Source organism: Marmota monax, unplaced genomic scaffold, assembly GCF_021218885.2.
Source record: "Marmota monax isolate L192 unplaced genomic scaffold, Marmota_monax_Labrador192_F-V1.1 WCK01_AAM20220418_F8-fsc00155, whole genome shotgun sequence".
Taxonomy (NCBI): domain Eukaryota; kingdom Metazoa; phylum Chordata; class Mammalia; order Rodentia; family Sciuridae; genus Marmota; species Marmota monax.
Window position 1 is genome coordinate 3053186 of NW_026694554.1, and position 22959 is coordinate 3076144.

Here is a 22959-nt window from a genome sequence, read left to right on the forward strand (position 1 = left end):
GGTCACAGTTATCATAATGACCATCAGTCATGGGGGGAGCCAAGGTGGCTTGACCCTAAAGAAATCAAGAGGATTAATAAAGCATGGTGTCCCTAGAGACAAAATATATGGATTTTTTTCCAGCAAGGATATTATTTCATTTTTTAAAAGTAGCAATAGATGGAACAGGAGGCCAAGGGTCAATACCTCAATAGATAGACATGATCCTTTGCCCAGTTTCTAGATCTGAGCTGGTTTTTTGACCCAGAACCCACTGACTGAAGATGTGACTAGGTCCCCAAAAAGAAGAGGCCTGTAAATATATACAAAATAATAGTACTATTCCTTCCCTGAGGGAAGCTGTGACCATTTACTTGGGTGATTCTACACCAAGAAGAGACATTCAGAGGACTACTGGAGATTGAAACCATAAGGCCCAAAGTCTCTCTATAGCAAGGGTTCCAGGTTTGGATAATAGATAGTTTACCACTATATAAGAGGACCCTCTGTGGATAAAGAATTTAACACACTGGCAAAGACCCCAATGCAAACATGGGGTAGCATGAATCCTAGAAGCTTGAAAGACATGTTGTCCACACTAAGTAAGGTAGCAATGCCTGAATTGCCACAATAGACAGTGAAGAAATGAAGTAAAAGGCTTTGGGAGGTAGGCATGTGGGAGTGGACATATGAGGTCAGAAACATGTATCATTTACTCAGGCCATGAGGAATGTGCTGGTGAGAGGGGCACCAGCATCACTAAGCTCAATGTGACTCTTCTGCAGGTCAGGACAGAGAGTAGGAGGGGTAATCACAGGGTTAGGCTTATAACCAATAATGGGAATGATGGGGTTTCTGCCATCCTAGAAAGCCAGCAATTCTCACAGATATGCACATTTGTTCTGGGCATGGTTCTGCCTTTCCTGCCCCAGAACCTCATCCAGTACCTTAGTGGGCTTAAGAAGTGTCTGCTCCACACATGAAATGCAAACAGCACAGAAACTGACCAAGGAACTTATTTCATAGTAATGAGTTTGAGACTGTGCCCCTGACAATGGGATTTCCCTGGGCATGTCATATTCCATAGCATTCATAAGTAGCTGGCCCTAAAGAGCAATGGAATGGCCTGATGAATGTACAGCTGGGGCACCAGTTATGAAATACATTCTACAAAGATATGGTATCATCATCCAAGGTGCAGTGCAAACACTAAATGAGAGAGCTCTATATGGCACCATCTCCACAAGAGGAAAACTACAGTGCATGGGTGCAGGAACCAAGAAGCAGAGTAGGAGTATCATCATTCCCAACAACCTACTAGTAGGAAGAAATCAGCCTTCATTCTCCACAATTAGAGCTCTGAAGTGTAACAGGTACTTCCCCCACAGGACACAGCAGGAGTGCCACTGAACTATGAGTTACAGCTGCCACCAGAGCACTTTGGAGGCCAGAGGAACGGGAGGTAAGAATTAGAAATATTCTGTGATAAAGTATCTATGGTACACTAGTATTAGTTAAAGTGTAATATAGTGTTAGTTGAAGGTAAAGTTAGATTAGTTAAAAATGTATACTATAAACTCTAGAGCAATCATTATAGAGAAGATAAAACAGGCCTGGCTCAATGGAGCATGCCTGTAATCCTAGCCATTTGGGAGGCTGAGGCAGGATGTTAGCAAGTTGGAAGCCAGCCTCAGCAATTTAGTGATACCTTGTCTCAAAATTTGAAAAAAATACAATAAAAAGGGCTGGGGTTGTGGCTCAGTGGTAGAGTGCTCACCTAGCACGTGCTAGGCCCTGGGTTCAATCCTCAGCACCACATAAAAATAAATAAACAAAATAAAGGTATTGTGTACAACTAAGAAATAAATATTTTAAAAAAGAAAGTTGGAGTAACTGTATTTCTGTCAGGGAAAAGTAGACTTCAGAACAAAGAATATTATCAAGAATAGGGCTGGGGTTGTGGCTCAGTAGTAGAGCACTTGCCTAGCATGTGTAATGTACTGGGTTCAATCCTCAGCACCACGTACAAATAAATAAATTCAATTAAGGTATTTTGCCTGTCTACAACTAAAAAAAGATTTAAATAATAAAACATGGCATTATGTAATGAATAAGGGGTTAGTTGTCAAGACTATACAATCTTAAATGTGTATACACTTAACAACAAAGCATCAAAATAAATGAAGCAGGGCTGGGGCTATAGCTCAGTGGTAGAGTGCCTGCTTCACACATGTGAGGCCCTGGGTTCGATCCTCAGCACCACATAAAAATAAATAAATAAAGATATTGTGTCCCTCTATAAATAAATATATATATGGCAAAAACTGATAGGACACAAAGGAGAAATAGATACATCCACCATTACTTTGGAGATTTCAACACCCCTGTGTCAGTAGTTAATAGATCAGGCAGGCAGAAAATCAATACAGAGATAGAATGGGTAGTGGAGAAGAGACAAGATGAGAACCAGTGGCAGCCCTGAGACCACTGCAGCAAGATGAGCTGTAGTTGTTCCTATTAATCCCCTATTCTAAGTTTTCCTTCATGAAAAGGTGTCCACAGGAACTCTGGATGTATCTGGAGGAGTTAATCTACACATCACAAAGGGTGGTTCATGGCAGGCATGGAAGTGTACAGCTCAGCTCCCTCTTCAACAAATAATCTGCCACATGTCTGTGAGGAGTGCAGTCAGCTCAGGCCTCAGCCACAGCATTCTTGACAAGGCCATGTTTTCACTCCCTGTGCAACCTCCAGTTGATGACTAAGCAGACTAGTAGTGTTAAGGCCTGACCATTTCCATCCAACATGGGACTCGTAACAGGCAGTCTTTCCTCCAGAACTTGCCATTGAATTGACCAAGACTTTGTCACATGTGCCTCAGAGTCTAAGGAGATTCTGCCCAATTCTGCTTCTTCCCCTCAAGCTTTCACATGTGTCAGATCTGCATTATGATCTGAAGACTTTCCCTGCCTGATCTTGCTACCTGCCCTTTTATCTTTCACAGGCATTATCCCCAATCAGCATCATGCATTCCTAACTCCATGTTAGCATCTGCTTCCTAGAGGACCCAAATTGACACAATTAGCCACTCGCCACTGCCTTCCACTTTCGGGAAATTCTTTAGAAGATACTTAATCAAGCATTTCAAGAGTCTCTTCATTATGATCAAGATGTTTTCAGCCAGTTCTTCAGTAAAATTTGCAGCTAGATAATTCAGACAATAAGAAGCATTTAATGCCTCAGCCCCCACAATCTCTTTCAAGTAATGTGTGCTGCAGCTACTGTTTTTGCAATCATTACACTCAGTTTCTCTTGCAATAGTAGAACACTGATGAAGCATGTCCTACAAGCAAAAATAAGGGCTATACAAATTCAATCCTAATCATGCTTATGCAAGGCTTGAATGTCCTTTTGTTCAGTTTCAACACTGTTGATAATGTTTGAAGCAAAAGGTTTCACATCAAACCATGTGAACCTTTTACTCACTTACTTATTCTTGTGAGCATTCAGATGGAAGGCTTTTGTTTGTTTGTCCATGCATGTTTATTACAGCACTACTCACAACAGCCAGGATATGGAACCAGCCTAGGAGTCCATCAATGGATGAATGGATAAAGACATTATGTATATGTGCACACACACACACACAGAGAAAGGGGGCGGGGGGAAATACTCTCCACCCATAAAAAAGAATGAAATCTCTATCATTTGCAACATTGATGGAACTGGAGAACATTAAAGTTAGACATGGGAAGACAAATACTGCATGTGCTCACATATGTGAAAGCTAAAAATTTGATCTCATAGAAGTAGAGAGTAGAATGGTAATTGCTAGAGTCTGAGAAGGGTATGGGAGAGGGGGAAATGGGAGGAGGGTGGCTAAGGGTATGGTGGGCAGTTGGATAGCAGGAATAAGTTTGAATGTTCTGGAGGGGGGAGGGTGGAGGATGGGAAAGGCAGCGGAGCACAACAGACACTAGTATGGCAATTTGTAAATCAATGGATGTGTAACTGATGTGATTCTGCAATCTGTGTATGGGGTGAAGGTGGGAGTTCATAACCCACTTGAATCAAAGTGTGGAATATGATATGTCAAGAAATTTGTAATGTTTTGAACAACCCACAATAAAAAATTAAAAAAAAAAGTTTGAATGTTCTATTGTACAAGAGGATAACTATGACAACAATTAGTTGAATAGTTCAAAATAGCTAGCAGAAAGGATATTTTTTGTAGAGAGTATTATGAATGTATCACAAAGAGCTGATAAGTATCTGAGGTGACACATATACCATTGTTCTGATCATAACAATTCTATACATGTATTGAGATGTCACGTTGTATTCCACAAATATGTAAAATTAATATGTATCAATTTAAATGATAAATCCTCATTTGATGAGTTTATTCCTAGGTCTTTGGTTAAGTATTACAGAGGTAGGGCCACCTACTAGTGTTGGGAAAAGAATACTAGCAAAAAAGAAACTTAAAGCATAATGTGAATACAAAAAAAAAATAACAAATATGGATTATCATGGCCTGGTGATGGGAGTAAATTAAGTTCCTTATGTGACATGTATCCCTATCACAGTTCCTGATACAGATAACTATTCAGTATACATTTTTAGAATGAATAAATGAGTGAATGAGTGAGTAAGTGAGTAAAAGTTTCCTATGTTTTGATGTGAAAGCTTCCCACTTCAAATGTCATCAAAAATGTTGAAACCAAATGAAAGGACATTCAAGCACTGCATAAAGTTAAAGACACTGGGACAAATGCAAAAGCAGTGGAAACCACATTTTAGAGTATTATATTTAACTGCAAAATACAGAGCTGCTGAAGTCATTGCTTGACACACTTGCCAAAATTGTTACAAAAGAAATGGTGAAAACGATGATTTGGAAGCAAAGCAAATGTCTCTGTCATATACTAGTCCTGAGAAGTGGTGGGAAACTTAAAATGCAAATATTCAATTTCTGACAGGATTGATGTTATTTGCTGCAAATTAATCTACCAGTCTTATAAATTTAGCTGATCATAATATATTTATGATATATTCCCTAAATAAATAAGTTCATGAAGACATTGTGTTCTGCCAATCTTTTCCAATTCAAACAACTGGAGATTTTCTTCTTTCCTTTCTTCTTGCCTTCCTTGTATCCTTTACTCATTCATCTTATAATTCCTGTGCACTGTTCCATCTAATAAGAACACAGCAGGGTTGTGAACAAGAGATAAGATCCCTTCCTTCATGAATCTTACATCCTGCTAGGAGGAAACAGACAATGAAAAGAAAAGAAAAAATAATAGATAGGAATAAATGCTATCCAGAGAATTGAATGGAGCAATGTTGTAAAGTAAGTGGGGGGATCTGTAGGTTGGGTGGTCAGGCAAGCCATCTCAGAGAAGGTAACAGTTAAGCTCAGCCCAGAATGACAAGAAAGAACCAACTCTGCAAACAACAGGGGGCAGAACATTCCAAGCAGGGACAGCAGGTAGAGAGCAGTTCTCAACATGAAAGACATCCCCTTCTAGGAAGCATTTGCAAATGGGGAGGGGACAATGATCAGGGTATTTTACTAGCATTTGGGGGGGGTACTGGGGATTGTACCCAGGGGTGCTTTACCACTGAGCCACATCCTCAGCCATTTTTTTAAATTTTGAGACAGGATCTGGTTAAATTGCTGATGCTGGCCTTGAACTTGTCTCAGCCTCTTGTCACAGTCTCCCAAGTCTGGGATTACAGGCAAGCACCACCCCACCAAGATTCTTCTGGCATTTCATGGGCAAACGCCAGGATGCTGCACATCTGTAATGCACAAGATAATCCTGCATGGCTTTCAAAGATCCCACCAGACCATGTAGATAGAAAACCTGTTTATCAGGATTGAGAACTTAATTCCGCTTTACCCTTAAAAACAAAACATGTTTTGCACAGTGTTTGTGTACATGGTATTTTCTAATGCAAGCACCATGTAAATAGAAGGAAGATTGTGTTTTCTTCCATTCAGAATCAAGAGTTGTTTGCTTTAAAAAATAAAAATAAAAACACCTCATCAATGACTAGATAGTACCACAGAAAACTATCTGATGGGAATGCTTCATAGAAAATTGAGGGAGGATAGAATTTTTTCAATTGATAATACATGTCCATGGATAAAAGAAAAGAGAGGGGAAAGTGGAGTCAAAACACAATCCCTCTTCCACCTCTGTTCCCATATATTCTGGTTTCCTTCCTCAAAGATAACCTGATTATCAGGTTTGGGGATTTGTTTTTTGTTGTTGTTGTTGTTGTATCCTTCTGGAGAAATAATTTCATTTTTATTTTGAAGGAAGGAAAGACGAATGGGAGAGAGGGAGGAGAGAAAAAAGGTGGGGGGAGGGAGGAATGACAGAAGGAGGAGAAAGAAGTGAAGGGAGAAGAAAACAACCTCAAATAAATTCAAAATTATTTGAGCACAAAGTCACAGAGTATGCATACACATATCACCAGTGGTTATCTCAGAGCATAGATGTCACTTTCCTTAGTACACTTTTGTACTATCTTGTACAACAGATATGTACCACTTTTGTAATTTGTGTAATTCCATAAGAGTGTTGAATAAAAGAAAAATTAGAAGAGTAGGACTCAATCAGCATTAGTATAAATGCTGTAAAATAGATTATAAGAAATATTAGGGGGTTGGAGTTGTGGCTCAGTGGTAGAGCGCTCACCTAGCATGTGCGAGGCCCTGGTTTGATCCTCAACACCACATATAAATAAAGGTATTGTGTGCAACTACAACTAAAAAATAAATAAATGTTTTTTAAAGAGAAATATTAGCAAGTTACACTAAGATAATATGGTGAGCAGTTAGAAAGGAAACAGAAAAGTTAGAGTTGGAGAAATAACAAACTATTAGCATCTCCCAAAGCCTGAATAAGGTGATTGTCTGGAATGAGCTAACTACCTTTCTCCTGTTACAATTGTACTTCTAAAATATTTTAACTGACTGCCTATCCCCCCCCCCCCACAGCATGAAGGAGGCCCTGGGCTCCATCCCTATCACCACACACACAAACACAAATCAATGCACATATTTTGCCCGAAGCTTAGTAAATGAATGAGACTAGCTGAATCAAATATGAACACATCTTGTTAGCACATTATCATGAAAACACAGAAGGCATCAGATATATACTTTGCTGTTACTCATTTTACTGTTCATTATCTGCAGAGAAAATATACTAAAATATACTTTTGAGATTAAAATAAACCATCAGCTCATTATCTTTCTTGGCCTCTAGCTATGAAGACTTAAAATGGCCCTTCTTGCATCTGGCTCACTTGAAAATCTTATTTGTGCTGAGGGGGGAGGGGGCAGGGTACTGGCAATGCTAAAGAAAAGAGTATTCAGTTCTCAAGACTGGTACAACTGAAACTCTCACATAAGTTGCCTTAAAACAAAACCAAATGACATAGCTCAGTTGATCCCATCTCCATACAATAGGGTATTGCATCAATTGTTCCAGTCCCAGGCCAAGCTCCCTGCAAGGGCTTTAGGATCCAGTCCTGTTGACAACAGAATGCTTTAGCACAGGCTAGTGCCTGAAGATTTCCTTATCACAGTCCCAAATCCCAATTCAAGTCCTTTAAAATTTTGTTGTCCTCTGATTTCCAGTCATAGACCTACTTTTGCCAATTTCCCACAACTATAAAATTAACTTACAGGAACACAGGATAATTCACAAAACATGAAAAATAAGCATTTCCCAATTGCTGAGGGCAGAGCAGGGATTCTGTAAATATAACAAGTTCTCCCAATCAAAGCCCTGCAGCGCCTTCTAGAAAAACTCCCTTCATTTCTTTGTGTCAGAAATATTCAAAAATATTCAAAATCCTATCTTAGCAATTTTAAAATATACAATAAATTACTATAAATGTTTGAGGCAATGGATATGCTAATACAGTGATACATTATATACATGTATCCAGTATCACACTGCACCATATGAAAATGTACAATTACTATGTGTCAATTTAAATACACACAAAACAAACACACACACACTTAAAAAAAGAATTCATTTATTGTTAGTTGATGTACAAAGTAATACACAGTCCTAAAAGCAACTGGTCCCTGGGACATCTTGCTCACACTAATAGACTGTTCACTGTCCCTGTCCTTGTAATTATTATTATTGATATGGATTTTTTTAAAAAGAGAGATAGCTGGACATGGTGGAGCACACTTGTAATCTTAGCAATTCGGGAGGTTGAGGCAGGATGAACCCAAGTTCAAGACAGTCTTGGCATGTTAAATAAAAAGTTTAAAGGGCTGGGGGAACAGCTCAGTGGTAGAGCACCGTAGTTAATCCCCAGTAGTGCAAAAAAAAAAAAAAGAAAGAAAGAAAGAAAAAAGAAAAGAAAAAAAAGTCATGGAGCCAGCCCAGTGCAGTGGTGCACACTTATAATTCTAGTAACTTGGGAGGCTGAGACAAGAAGGATCACAATTTAAAGTCAGTGTTGGCCATGTAAATAGGCCCTCAATAACCTAGCAAAACCCTGTCTTAAAAGAAAAAAAAAAGACTGGGGATGTAGCTCAATGATAGAGCCCTATTGGGTTCAATCTCCAGTTTAAAAAAAAAGACAAAAATGCAAGTTTTTTAAAACTTATTAAAATCCTTCTTGGGGCTGGGGATGTGGCTCAAGCGGTAGCATGCTCGCCTGGCATGTGTGTGGCCCGGGTTCGATCCTCAGCACCACATACAAACAAGGATGTTGTGTCCACCCAAAACTAAAAAATAAATATTAAAAAATTCTCTCTCTCTCTCTCTCTCTCTCTCTCTCTCTCTCTCTCTCTCTCAAATAAATAAATAAATAAATAAAATCCTTCTTGGACTCTGGTCAAGTCACTCTTAGAGCCCTTCTTTGCCTCTAGTTGTCCCAGTAAGTAACAGAACCACTGATAATGTCCCTACTGGAGTTACACTCTACAGTACTAATGAATGTGTAGTGTAGCTCTTAGTAGATGTTGGCAGAAAAGTGATCAAGATTTAAATTTTGACTCTGCCTTCTAGTAGTATTGTGACCCTTAGCAAGTCAATGTCTTTGGATGTTAGTTTTCTGTGCTGTAAAGTACCACCATAACTAACATATGTACTGCTTACCTGTCCCAGTCATTGTTCATTTAATCCTTACAACAACCCTTAAGAGAAAGAGACCACAATCTTCACATCACAGATGAAGCAACTGAGGCACAGTGAGATTCAGTGACTTCACCAAGGTCACACAGCTGGCAAATTGCAGTCAAGATTCTAAGGCAGGATCCAGATTCTAGGTTCTAACTACCAACCCTACAGCCTCTCCAAATGAGGTCATACCTACTAAGGGCTGTTTTGAGGATTAACTAAAATGATATTTGTAAAGTCCAGGACTTTGCAAGTGTCTGATAGGTAGCGGCCATGGTTGTGAATTGGTTTGTCCATTCTACATTGCATAACGTTCTGGGCTATTTATTGGGGTAGGAAAAAAAAAAAAAAAGATTGGAGAGAAAAGGAGAAAGAGGAAAGAGCAGGGGGAAGAAGAGGTCCAGGAGGCATGAGAAAAGGGGCAAACCTGAAGAGGGGCAGAGGAATCTCTGAACACTTAGGAAACAAAAAATCTAGCTGGCTAGGCCTTGAGAAAATAGACTAACTGTTCTCAACTGAAAACCGAGTCATGACAACTGAAGAGCCCCCATGCCATTCAACCAGGAGGCCTCGCCCCGGGTCAGCAGGCCCTCGACCCCACCCCTAGCCCCAAGGCAGGCTCAGGCGTGGACCGTGTTTCAGTTCCTCCCACGGGTCCGCCCCACGCCGGGCGGGGCCTGGCCCGCCCCCTTTGCTGGTGGCCCACGAACCCCAGGCCCGAGCCACGCGGTCTCCCGGGCCAGGCCGGGCCGGGCCGGGCTCGATGGCTACGTGGAGGCGGGACGGCCGGCTGACCGGCAGTCAGCGGCTTCTGTGCGCGGGGCTGGCGGGGACGCTCAGTCTCAGCCTCACTGCGCCCCTGGAGCTCGCCACCGTGCTGGCCCAGGTCGGCGTCGCACGAGGCCACGCCCGGGGACCATGGGCCATAGGACGCCGGGTGTGGCGGGCCGAGGGGCCCCGAGCCCTGTGGAAGGGGAATGGGGTGGCGTGCTTGCGCCTCTTCCCCTGCAGTGCTGTGCAACTCGCCGCTTACCGCAAGTAAGAGCCAGGCCGGCGCGGGTGGGGCAGGGAGGCCGGGACTGGGCCCGGTGCGGTGCGGCGGCTCACCGCCACCTTACTGTCTGAGGTCGGGCCCTATAGTGGGGGCCTGACCCCTTCCACATCACATGGGGCCTCTCGGAGCAGTTAGGCCACAAGGCTACACCTAGAGCCCCAAAGCCCAGTCCCTAAGTTGTTCACTTCCAGGGATTCTTGCCCTGGAAGATGCAGTTTTGTGGCACGCAGCCCAGGCCCTGGGAGTTTTCCCCGGGTGAAAGGGGTGACGGGGTGGAATGGAGATTTGGGGTAAAGGAATGAGTTCTCCAAAGATGACTCCTGACCGTTCCCATCAATTCAACAACTTGGAAATTTTTGCTTTGGCTGGCTTCGGAGAGAGACCCTCTTGAAGGCGTGTGTGTGTGTGTGTGTGTGTGTGTGTGTGTAAGTGGGGATGTGTGGCCAATGCCCAAGAAAAAAACGGTCTCAGTTGGGTGGGAGGGACTGATTCCTCACCTCACAAAAGCCAAAGATTCCTGCCCACTCTCATCCCCAGCCCCAAACCCAGACTAATGCAAGCTTGACTTTAGACCCCAATGAAGGCTGCAGCTTCCCTGTCCCTAAGCTGTGAAGGGTTCCCCTTGCCCACTGGCCTTGTTCTCTGGGCTTTTGCACCTTCTCCTGCACCTATTTTTTCCTTAGGAAAAAATCTAGATATGCACATGTGGAATGAGCCCAAAAGCTTCCTCGGGGCTTAGAGATATTTGCCTTGGAACTGGAGAAGCAGCCTAAAAGAAAACTGGAAGTGATGGCATTCTAGGAAAGGGAGCAGTTTCTGTATTTGGAAGGATACTCCTTGTATTCTTATTCAGTGGGCACTGGCCTTGTCTCTGAATTAGACAAACAGCACATAGCCCAGAGAGCAGATAAGTCTTTATTTGTTTGTGATTTTTTGTTTGTTTGCAGCACTGGGGATCGAACCCAGAGCCTCATGCATGCTAGGCAAGCCCCTACCACTGAGCTACAACTCCAGTCTCAAGAGCTGGTGAGCCTTGACCTCATAGTTTAGCCTTGGTGGCTAACAGTCAAAGGATTTTTGCCTTGATGCTGTCACTTGGAAGGCTCACCTGACATGTCAAACAAAATTTTTCTCACAGAGTCCTCTCAGCTGGCATTCATTTTATTTCTGTCTGGGAGGAGCATTCCCTTCTCCTTCTCTGAGGAGAGAATCATGGGTAGGATTGTGTGCCCTATCTGTCAAGGCTGTCTTCCCTCCACAGCCCCCCTTGCCCTCAGCAACATCTGCCTGCAGTCTGTAAATAATCTCTTCTAGGTTTTAATAATTGAATTTCTCCTCACCTCACCCTTTCTCCACAAAGTGATATGGAAATCTTCCTTTGCGTGGGATAGAAATGTGTACCACAGAACTGGAAGCAGAATTTCAAAGGCAGGTTCAAGTATTGTGGCTTTTCTGCTAATCACCGTGTGTGTGTGTGTGTGTGTGTATCATTACATTTCTACAACTCCTGTCTCCTGCCCTGTAAGGTCTTTAGACAGGAAGAATTATGTCCATTTGACAGATGCAGAATTGGGCTCAGACTGGTATACTACATCAGTGACAGAGTTGAGTGCTACCATGGGGCTCTCTGACTCCATTTCTCATACTCTTTCTATTCCATCTTGCCGCCTCACTCTCCCTTCCCCACCCCTCTCTCCAAATTTATTTGACATTAATTTACTTAGGGTACATGAAGTACTCACTGTGTGCATAATGCTGGGGACAATGCAAGGATGGGAGGGGATGATCTCTCTGCCTCCAAGAGCTTACAGAGTAATATAAGAATAAGACCAGTAGACTAGTAGGTGCATCTCTAACCATAACATATGAAGTAGCATATAATTGTTGTGGATAAAGTGCTATAGAAATGTGCACTTTGGATGAGGGAAGAAACAAAGAAGGCATAAAGACTTCACAGAGGAGGAAAAAGATTTGAGTTTGGCCTTGAGGTAAAGATCGGGAGAAAGAACTGCAGGTAATGTCAGCAAAGGCCAGAGGCGGGAAAGCATGCAGCATGACTGGAAATGCAGCAGGAAAGGCAGGTTGGGATATGATCTTGGAGGATCAGATTAAGGAATTTAGATTCAAGTTGGTATGCAAGGTTAGCTGTGGGAAATTTTTTTGCAGGGTTGGGGAGGCAGTGTTGTGATTAAAGCAGTTCATGTAGAATGATTGTCATATGGTAGCATGGTAGGATGACTAGAAAGGAGGAAGGTTAGGGTGGCAGGACCAGTTAGGAACCTGTTGCTCTAGTCCACATGGCAACTGAAGGCACCTGAAATAGGCTAGTGACCGTAGAAGAGAACAATGCATGGGAGAACAGAGGGTTACATGAGCTAGATTTGCTAATATCTTTCTTCCTGCAGGATTATTTTCTTTCTGGAAGCTAAAAAGAAGTATTTCAATAAATGGCAAGGCATAGCCAGAAAGCAAAGTGGTTGATTAATCACAATGTCATCCTTCCTACCTAAAGATGATATTCATGATTCATCATTATACTGACTCATTTCTGCTCTTTTCCTGACGACAAATTTGTAAAACAGGTGGATGGGATAATGTTACTGCTTCTGTTCGTGGGTTTGAACAAAGCATAAACATTTGGCATGTTCAGGAAACAGAGTGCTTAAGCCACTTGTCTGCAAACACAATGACACAGCTGGAACTTAAAACTGGGTCCTCTGGCTCCTGAAGCCACTCCAGGGCTCTGTCCACCATTTCACAGCAGAAATATCTGCTTATTCAAATTAAAGATCAAAAGAGTCCACTTGATAGTGTCTATCAGTAGGTAGGTTCCTGTCATAAACCAATGATAGATAACACAATGGATGGCTTAAAAATACATCAAATAGAAGAACCTCTCTCAACTTTATTTTTCTATCTAAACTTTGGTTTGGGTCCCTGCAGCTCTGAAATTGTTTAGAACCAATGCCATTTCCTTGTTGAACAACTGCTCCATGAGCATGTGTTTGGCTACATTTGCTGCTAGCCTGTGTTAGGTTGAAGTGTTAGCCATTCTAATCACACGTATCCAAGGTGTGTGGAATGTCTGTGCTGGCTGAAAGGAAGGGGTTACTGCAGTTCACTAGCTTATCCAGACTCCCCGGGGCGGGGGGGGGGAAGCTTCTGTGCATGTATGTATGTGTGGGGGTGGGAGGAAGAACAGAAATGGGAACCCCAGCATTCCCAGCCAATCAGACAAGCATTTAAGATATAGGGACCAGGATAATGTCATTGGTGGCCAATCAGGGTTGCCTGTCTTGATTTAGCAATTCTAATGGGAGATTGGTGTTCCTTGTCCCTATGTCAGATGATAGGAGTCTGAGAAGAAAGGGTTACCTTTGGTTCTTCTTTTTAATTTTGTATATTTAATAGTAAGACCCTACTTGGGGCTGGGGTGGCTCAGTGGTAGAGCACTTGCCTAGCATGTGTGAGGCCCTGGGTTCGAGTCTCAGTACTGCATATAAATAAAATAAAGGTCCATTTACAACTAAAATAAATATATAAAAATAGTAAGACCCTACTTTATAAAATAGACTGATATAAGATAAGGTTCTACTTCTAGTTCAAGTCATCGAGAGGACCAAGGGCCTGTTTCCCACTGGTTGTTCCATTAGTCATTTCCTTATCAGGCTTGTTCAGCTCTCATATATGATCTATGCTGAGAGCTAGCACAGTGTCTGGCACATTATGGATATTCAACAAATGTGTAATTAATCAGTGTCCTAGAAGTGGCCAAGTGGAATGGGGAATAAGGGTGGGACAATGAGAATGAATGATGTCTCTTTTGGCAATTCATACTCCACCTTCTAGGTTGTTCCAGCTGCTGCCAACATCCAGTCAAGCATTTCCACTTCCTGTATCTTCCCTACCCCTCTAACTTGACAGCAGTGCCAAGGGAGAGGGGAGAGGAATGAGGAAGGATATAGACAGTAAGAATGAGGCAAATAGTATATTGGTGAATGCCAGCTTCAGTTACATGCATTATTAAAAAGTAGTTGGTTAACTCACTGGGTGCACTGGCACACACCTGTAATCCCAGCTACTTGGGAGGCTGAGGCAGGAGGATTGAACATTTGAGGCCAACCTGGGCAACTTTTTTTTAAATTTTTATTTATTTTTTTTAGTCATACATGACAATAGAATGCATTTTGATATATAATACATACATGGAATGTACATAAATCAATCATATTGTCTTTTCTATTCTGCTGCCCTTCCTATCCTTCCTACTCCTCCCCTCCTCTCCCATTCTTCCTCTCTATCCAATCTAATGTGACACACTTTTTTTTCTTTTTCTCATTACAATATCATATATGTATTCTGTATAACAATGAGGTTCTCCTTCCATCTTCTGTGCAACTCCCCTTCTCCCTCTTTTTCCCTCCCATCTCTCTTCCCTATTTAATGGTAGTCTTCTTCTCATGCTCTTCCTATCCCATTTTGAGTCACCCCCCTCATATCAGAGAAGACATTAAGCATTTGTTTTTTAGGGATTGGCTAACTTCACTTAGCTTAATCTGCTCTAATGCCATCCATTTGCCTGCAAATGCCATGATTTTATTATTTTTTAGTGCTGAGTAATATTCCATTGTGTATAAATGCCACATTTTTTTAATCCATTCATCTACTGAAGGGCATCTAGGCCAACCTGGGCAACTTTTGAGACCCTGTGTCAAAAAGGGCTGGGGATGGATATAACTTAGTGATAAAGCACTCCTGCATTTGATTTCAGTACTCCCCCTCCAAAAAAATAGTTGGTTTACTCAAAGGATTGTTTGTTCTACAGCTCAGAAGAGATGTGTTTAATCAATGAATGTTTTCTAGGAGCAGAGGTGTTAGCCTAGAACCTTTTAAGATGGTTTCACCTTAACAGTCACTCATCATGCACAGGGCCCAGGCCTGCTGACAGCTGAATGAGCAAGAAATAACCTCTTCGCTAGAGGTTTGAAAGCCAAAGTACCGGGGATGCGCTCATTTTAAATAAATAAATAAATAAATAAAACACTTATGTTAGTCTAGCTATGTTCACTTATATTTCAAACCTTCACTATCTCCCTCCCTATTTCCACTATCTGGCAGAAAATATTATTTTTTTCTGACTTCAAGCCCTTTAGTATTTTGTTCTCATCAGCAAAGAGTAAAATCCCTTTGCTTCCTGGCCAGGGAGTGGATGAAAAGTCCCCTTATAATGATTTCTGCCAGGATAGGCCCTTGTGACTGGGGATGCCCTTCTTAGAAGAATTGTAACAGAGAAGCTTTATGTTGTGGTTTGGAAAACTCCACCCAAATACATTTTAACTAAATTGTAAAACTGCAGAAAGATAAAAAGAATAGTCTACCAAACACTCAAACTGAATGGCCTCGAGTGATCTTCCCACTTCAGCCTCCTGAGTGGCTACAGGTATGGGTCACTGCATTGGGCAGCCACATTTCTTTTTCAGATACAAAAAGATGTAACAGAAAAAGCTGAATTCTTCATTCTCATTTCCAGTCCCATTCCTTCTCCTCTTTCCCAGAGGTTTATTTTCATACTTCTTCATATATATTTATTCATGAATAGTATAAGACATTGCTGTAAGGGTTTCTAAATTAAATAGATGGTTATCATACACTATATATCACTGCAGCTTGCTTTTTTCATTCAACATTATGCTTTTATGATTTATCTATATTGACAAATAGTTCCAAGCTCATTCATCTTAATGGTTATTTAATATCTATGGTATGACAGTGCCACAATTTATCCATCTCCTTACCCATGGAAGTTTAGTTTGCATGAGCTTTTCATATTTATAAATACTACTGTAGTATGTCTTCATATATATACTTGCAAGGGTTTCTCTAGAATGTACACTTACAAATGGAATTAATGGAATAAAGATAGATGTTTCTCCAGTTTCAATAGATACTGCAAAGTGGCCAAATTTCTATTCCTCCCAGCAATGGGTGAGACTTGTTTCCAAATTTGAAAGCCAATTCCCACCATCATTTCACATTATCAGACTTTTTTGACCTTTGCTAATCTTCTTGGTGATAAATGGTATCTTGTCATTGTTTTATTTGTCATTTTTCTGGTAACTACTGAGACAGAGCATCTTCTTTTATAATTATTGTTAAAAGGAAAATTCCTTAGATCAATTAAAGTCAGTAGAGCTTATTTGAACAAAACAAATACAAAATTCACATATCAAACAGCTCCCAGAATCAAGCAGGCTTGGCAAACTCCAAACAACAGTGTGGTCAGACACCATTTATAGTACAATAGAAGGAAAGCCTAGAAAACAACTTAATTAGCTACAGCCTAGTCAATCAATTAATCAGTTGGTTACACCTTAAGGCTAATTATTTATAGCCTAATAAGTTAACTAACTGGCTATAGGACCATCTGCATCGAAAGCCCAGTTACTATGGTTAAACTCTGTATCAGGTCTGTTAGGCCCAGTATAGGTGCTCAATCCAAATCCATGACCTCCTACAAAACTTTAACATTACTAAATCTATATTTTCAAAACTCAGTTTCTGGGATGCTCAAAGTCGTCATTTCAAGAAATTCTATTCCTTTTAGGTTTTAACAGAACTGAGAGAGTGCATTCCAATTTAGTATTTGCCAAGTACTTCTGTGCGTTTATACCTCACAGGCAAGCTAGACTTGACAGATATGCAGATAAAAGGGGAAACTGCAGTGGGGCAGGGTGGCGCACACCTGTAATCCCAGTGGCTCAGGAGGCTGAGACAGGAGGATCTCAAGTTCAAAGTCAGCCTCAGCAACTTAGCTAGGTGCTAAGCATCTCAATGAGACCCTGTCTCTAAATAAAATTTAAAATAGGGCTGGAGATGTGGCTCAGTGGTTGAGAGCCCCTGAGTTCAATCCTTGGTACTCCCCCGCAAAAAAGCAGAAGGGGAAAACTGCTTGAAATGAAGTGGGAAGAATTTATGGTAGAAATAAATAAAAGGGTTAGGTATCTTTTCTTTATTGCTAACTAGCATTCTAAAAATATAAGATTTAAGGGGAAGGGAAGGGGCATGGTGGAATGAAATGGATATCATTACCCTAAGTACATGTATGAAGACACAAATAGTGTGAAAATACTTTATATACTGCCAGAGATACAAAAAAAAAATGTGCTCTGTCTGTGTAATATGAATTGTAATGCATTCTGCTGTCATATGTAACAAATTAGAATTAAAAATATAGGATTTAAATACATTATTCATCAATTCTAATAGTAGAAATTACCACTTTATAAAGCACTTATTTTGAGAAGTAGTGTAAACACAATCCATATCTGATTCTTTTGGGATTTTCCCTATTTTCTCCCAGGTTTGTTGGGCTGTTCACAGATGACTCAGGCCATATTTCCCAGCAGAGCTCTATTGTGGCTGGGAGTCTCGCAGGCATAGTCTCCACCATTGTGACATATCCTACAGACCTCATCAAAACCCGGTTAATTGTGCAGAACATGCTGGAACCGACTTACAAGGGAATCTTCCATGCTTTTTCTACTATTTATCAACAGGAAGGGTTCCTGGCCCTTTATCGAGGGGTTTCCCTCACTGTTTTAGGTAAGATGGAACATTTCACCTTGTTCAAGAAAAGGCTATGTTCTCTGGCATATGTGAATGTTTTACATACCTTTATAACCAGTGAAATCAGTTTCACCAAGGTCAAGTTTGTATGAATTCAATCCATATAAAGCCAATTACTTTATTCTGTTCCATAACCATATACCCCACTCCTAAACTTTGGCCAGTCACATTCCGTGGAAGAGAGGAGTACAGAATACAAGTGGTTCAGCTATACTGGTAGAAAAGCAGACCTCAACATTGCTGCTGGGCAGCATGATCTTTTCAAGTGCATTTGTTTCACCACCTGCCCTTTTTAAGCCTTCCTTGGCTCTTCTGAGCTAAGGAGGAAAACTCAAACTCCTTAGGGCATTTCAAATCCTTCAGACCTGCCCCTGCCAATCTAGTTCACCTTATCCCATCTGGTGCCATGCCTCCACCTGCACTCATGTGCAACCATACAGGACTTGTGTTTCCCAGAAATACTATTCCTTCATACATGCTATTCCCTCTGCCTGAACTGCCTTTCCACTCTCTTTAGGCCTAATGAACTCCTACCCATTCCTCCAGACCAAGTTTAAAAAATCTCTCTTCTGTCGAGTCCTTCCTCATTCTCCCAGTCAAACCGAATCCTTTCAATCCTTGTGTACCTAAAGCATCTTGTATAGGCCCCTATTATGATGCATATCAGAGACCATACCCTTATTAGTTTTTCTGGGATCTTTTTTTTTTTTTAGTTGTAGATGGACACAATACCTTTATTTTATTTGTTTTTATATTTATGTGGCACCAGGGATCGAACTCAGTGCCTCACACATGCTAGGCAAGTGCTCTACCACTGAGCCACAACCCTGGCCCTTTCTGGGATCTTTTGCCCTCAGTGATAACTATCTCCAGGAATTGGCCTGCACCCTTGTATTCCCAGCACCTGGCATAGGGCCCAGCACATACCATGAACTCTCCAAATTTTTCTGAATAAAGGTAAAAGGGAGGTTGGTGATTCATTTTTAATATGTTCATTAAATAAATATTACCTGATCTAAAGATAAGCAATCCCACTTTTGTTATCTCCTCTTTTCAATCTCATTTTGGGGGAGAAATTTAGTCCCTCTGTAAGCCAAAGATGTCGCCCAATTTCTGGAAGTTTGTAAGAGGGCCACCTATTGTGTTAGTGTCTCACCATCTTAGTTACTAGAAAGGTGAGGATGCCTCACAAGGTAGCGTGCCCACTGGGCCCTGATAAAACTGTGTCATTCTCAAAAGCAAGGTCAGATATCCTCCCCAAATACAGTTTTCACAAAACACTTTCTTAGCTAGAGACCAGTCCCTTCTAAGCTCCAAAATGTAATTAGGTGCTGCCCACTAACTTTCCTTTTCTGGGAGTGATTTTTTTCCCAACATTTTATTTGAGACTCCCAGAAAAGTTAGAAGACTTATAAACACCATATACCTACCATTTAGATGCTACACTTATCATTTTGCCAGGGTGGAGGTGGGGGTTGGTTGTTTTTGTTTTGTTTTGTGGGGGTTTGTTTTTGTTTGCAGTAGTGGGTATTCAGCCCAAGGGCACTCTGACACTGATCTATGTCCCCAGTCCTTTTTATTTTTAATTTTAAGACAGGGTCTCACTAAGTTGCCCAGGTTGGTCCTCCTGCCTTGGCCTCCCAAATAGATGGGATGACAGGTGTGTGCCATCATACCCAGCTCACTTAGCATTCTTGCTTTATCACATATCTATCCATCCTAATCTTCAGCTCATCTTTTTTTAATATTTTCATTTTATTTCTATGTGGTCCTGAGGATCAAACCCAGTGCCTCACACAATCTAGGTGAGCATGCTAGGGGATCGTTCTATCTCTGAGCCACAACCCCATCCCTCATCTTTTTATTGACAATTTCAATGTAACTTTTGAACATCAGTGCACTTGATCCTTCATCCCTGAACACTGCAAATGTATATCATTAACTCAAGTTCAATATTTACATTTGTATTTATGTTGAATTTATATACAGTAAAGTGCACACAAACCTTCACCTATAATGAACTATTTGATGCATTTTGATGAATGATACAACCCCTATCAAAATATAGAAGTCATGGTGGCACATGCCTGTAATCTGAGCAGCTCAGAAGACTGAGGCAGGAGGATTGCAAGTCCAAAGCCAGGCTTAGCAACTTAGCAAGGTCCTAAGCAACTCAGGGAGACTTGTCTCTAAATAAAATATAAAAAGGTCTGGGGATGTGGCTCAGTCTTTAAGTGCCCCTGGTTTCAATCCCTGGTACAAAAATTGTGTGTGTGTGTGTGTGTGTGTTAAAACCATATATATATATGGTTTTAACAGACTGTTCAATCCATATAGAGCTAATTACTTTATTCTGTTCCATAACTATATACCCCACTCCTAAACTTTGTTTTCTCCAGACAGCAGCCTCTTGTTGCTTTGCAGGTGCTCTTCCATTCTCCGTGGGCTCCCTTCTTGTTTACATGAACCTGGAGAAAATCTGGAACAGACCCCGAGACCAGTTCTCTCTGCTGCAGAACTTTACCACTGTCTGTCTGGCTGCTGCTGTGACCCAGACCCTCTCCTTTCCCTTTGACACCGTGAAGAGAAAGATGCAGGTGAGACGATGCCTTGAAGTGTTTGTGGGTGGATAAAAACAACAGCAAAGAATACCAGCCCCAAGTAATGCCAGACTTCCGAGGAGCTCATGACTGCTTGTGCAAATACTATGCAAACCCCAACTCTGTGGCATTTCTGCTGCTAACCTCAGGGCTGTTCGGCCTGAGCCCAAGCTGCCACCTGATACCATATTCTGTTCTCAGTCTTTTATGAAGCTTCCAAATAAGGCCCCTTTCAGTCCTCTCCTCCTGGATACATCATTGTGATTCTCCTTCCTCCAAGATTCACATAGTAGTATAGGTGCTTCATCAGTGCACCTTGCCTCAGTGAATTGACTGCCTAGGACAAATAAGCCAACAATTCTAGCCAGCAAGGATCCACTAGTCCCTGACGCCCTCACTGAGGACTAACTGCAGGACTAATGGTTAAAATAGGCCACATCTTAGTGGGATTGACCATGCATTTTCCTAATTGTTACCTGGGGAAACTTGCATTTTTTTCTATAGACCATAGAGGCAAGCCTAGTAGCAGAGCTTTCAAACTGAATAATTGGTTTATCCTAGAATGAGCCAGTTTTGATCAAAGAAAAATCAGACTGGTACAAATAAGGCTGGGGAAGTATAGCCACATGTGCATAATAGGAGCAGGCTCCCAATCCAAGCAGGATTGAGGCTTTGCATATTCCTTTAATCAAGATCTCTCCCTTAAAATTACACCTCCATTGGCTTGCTTGTCTCCCTCCTTTACCTCTTCTGGACAATTCCTGATTTATATAATTGATATATTCCTGAAGAGCTGCATAAAAATGAATTTGGGGTCAGTTGAATGCAATTTTTTTTCTTGTTACTGGGAATTGAACCCAGGGGTGCTTTACCTCTGAGCTACATCCTTAGCCCTTTTTATTTTTATTTTATTTTGAGACAGAGCTAATTACTTTATTCTGTTCCATAACCATATACCCCACTGCTAAGTTTCAGAGGTTGGCCTCTAACTTGCAATCCTCCTCCAGAATTGCTGCGATTATAGGCATGAGCCACTGCACTCAACTTGCAATTTTAAATTATTAGTCTCAGTCATTCATTTTTCCATGTGACTGACTTGTCCGCCTGCTTGCTCAGTGCCCCTCCCCACTTCCTGCTTCTACTTTGTAGTATTCTCTGCTGATCTGGGCCATTGCTTACCTCAGCACTAAAAAGCCTGAAGGTACTTATCTATCAAAGCTGCCTTTGGACAAACACACATGATCACATTCATTTCTGCCACTTCAGTCTATGACACTTCTCATCTGTCTGGGTTATGTTTCTTCCCTGTCCCTGACCAGATAAATAATAGTCACATTGTTATAAATGTAGTGTGGGTGCAAATTGAGAGGCTGCTTAGTGCATACTTATTTATTAATAGCATTGTTTCTAATTTTAAAAGTTATATACACATACTTAAAATGGTTAACATAGTTAATTTTATGCTGTATATGTTTGGCCACCAAAAAAAAAGTAATGCATATAGGATATAGGGAATTGGAGGAATATATAAAAGTACAAAAAAAAACACAATAAATTATCCATAGGTGGGCATGGTGGCATACCTGTAGTTCCCAGCTACTTGGGAGGCTGAAGCAGAAGAATCAGTTGAGCTCACAGATGTGAGAGAAGCTGGAGCAACATAATGAGATCTGATCTCAAAATAAATAAATAAAAATAGAAATTACCCATCCCGCCACTCCATGGATTATAATGATGAAGAGTTTTTCTCTTATGTATATGTATGTATGTATAAATATAAGTATATATGTAAATATATGTAAGATTATTTCTTTTTATAGAATTGTGTCTTGATGGTAAATAAAAAATGAATTTCCTGCTTTTTTCACTTATTATATAATGAGCTTTGCTCCAGGCTGTTAAGTATTTAATTATCGTATAATATTCCACCAAATTGATGTGCCAGAAAATATTTAATAGTTTCTCATTTTTTAAGAGTAATTTTTTCAAATTCTAAAGTATAATAACATTGCAGTGAAAACCCTTATGTTTTTTTCAGACCTGTGATAGTACTCTTAGGATATATTCCTAGAAATTAATGAACAAGACACAAGATATAAATTATTCTAAGGCTCTTAATGAAATTTACTCTGCAGAAATTTGTAAGTTTACACTTACACCAGCAGTAAGGGAAAGTGATTCATCTTCTAAATTCTCAACCTATATTATTGTTACTTTTTAAATCATATAGCTAAAAAATGGTATCTTATTGTTTCTAAGTGAGGTTGCACATTTTCCATATATCATTTGGCCCTTTGTATTTCTTTATAAATTTTCTCTTTGTGTCCTTTGCCTATTTTTCTAGGACACACAGATTTTTCTATTGATTGATAGAAATATTTATATATTAAAGGAATTAACCTTTTGTCACACAGTGCACATATTTTCCCAGTTTTACATTTGGCTTCTAATTCTATTTATGGGTTTCTGAGTTTTTTTTCTTAGTTTTAGGTAGACACAATATCTTTATTTTATTTTATTTTTTATGTGG

General features: G+C 40.7%; 1 protein-coding gene across 3 annotated transcripts in view; it reads left to right on the forward strand.

Moving 5' to 3' along the window:
• The first annotated feature begins 9833 nt into the window (after positions 1–9833).
• Slc25a43 (solute carrier family 25 member 43) overlaps positions 9834–22959 on the forward strand; it is a 44567-nt gene continuing 31441 nt past the window's right edge. For all 3 annotated transcript variants that reach the window (XM_046420961.2, XM_046420963.2, XM_046420962.2), the window contains exons 1-3: positions 9834–10187; positions 17564–17805; positions 20254–20426. In XM_046420961.2, coding sequence (XP_046276917.1) covers positions 9913–10187; positions 17564–17805; positions 20254–20426 — 690 coding nt within the window. In that variant the 5' untranslated portion in view covers positions 9834–9912. The remainder of the gene's footprint in view (positions 10188–17563; positions 17806–20253; positions 20427–22959) is intronic.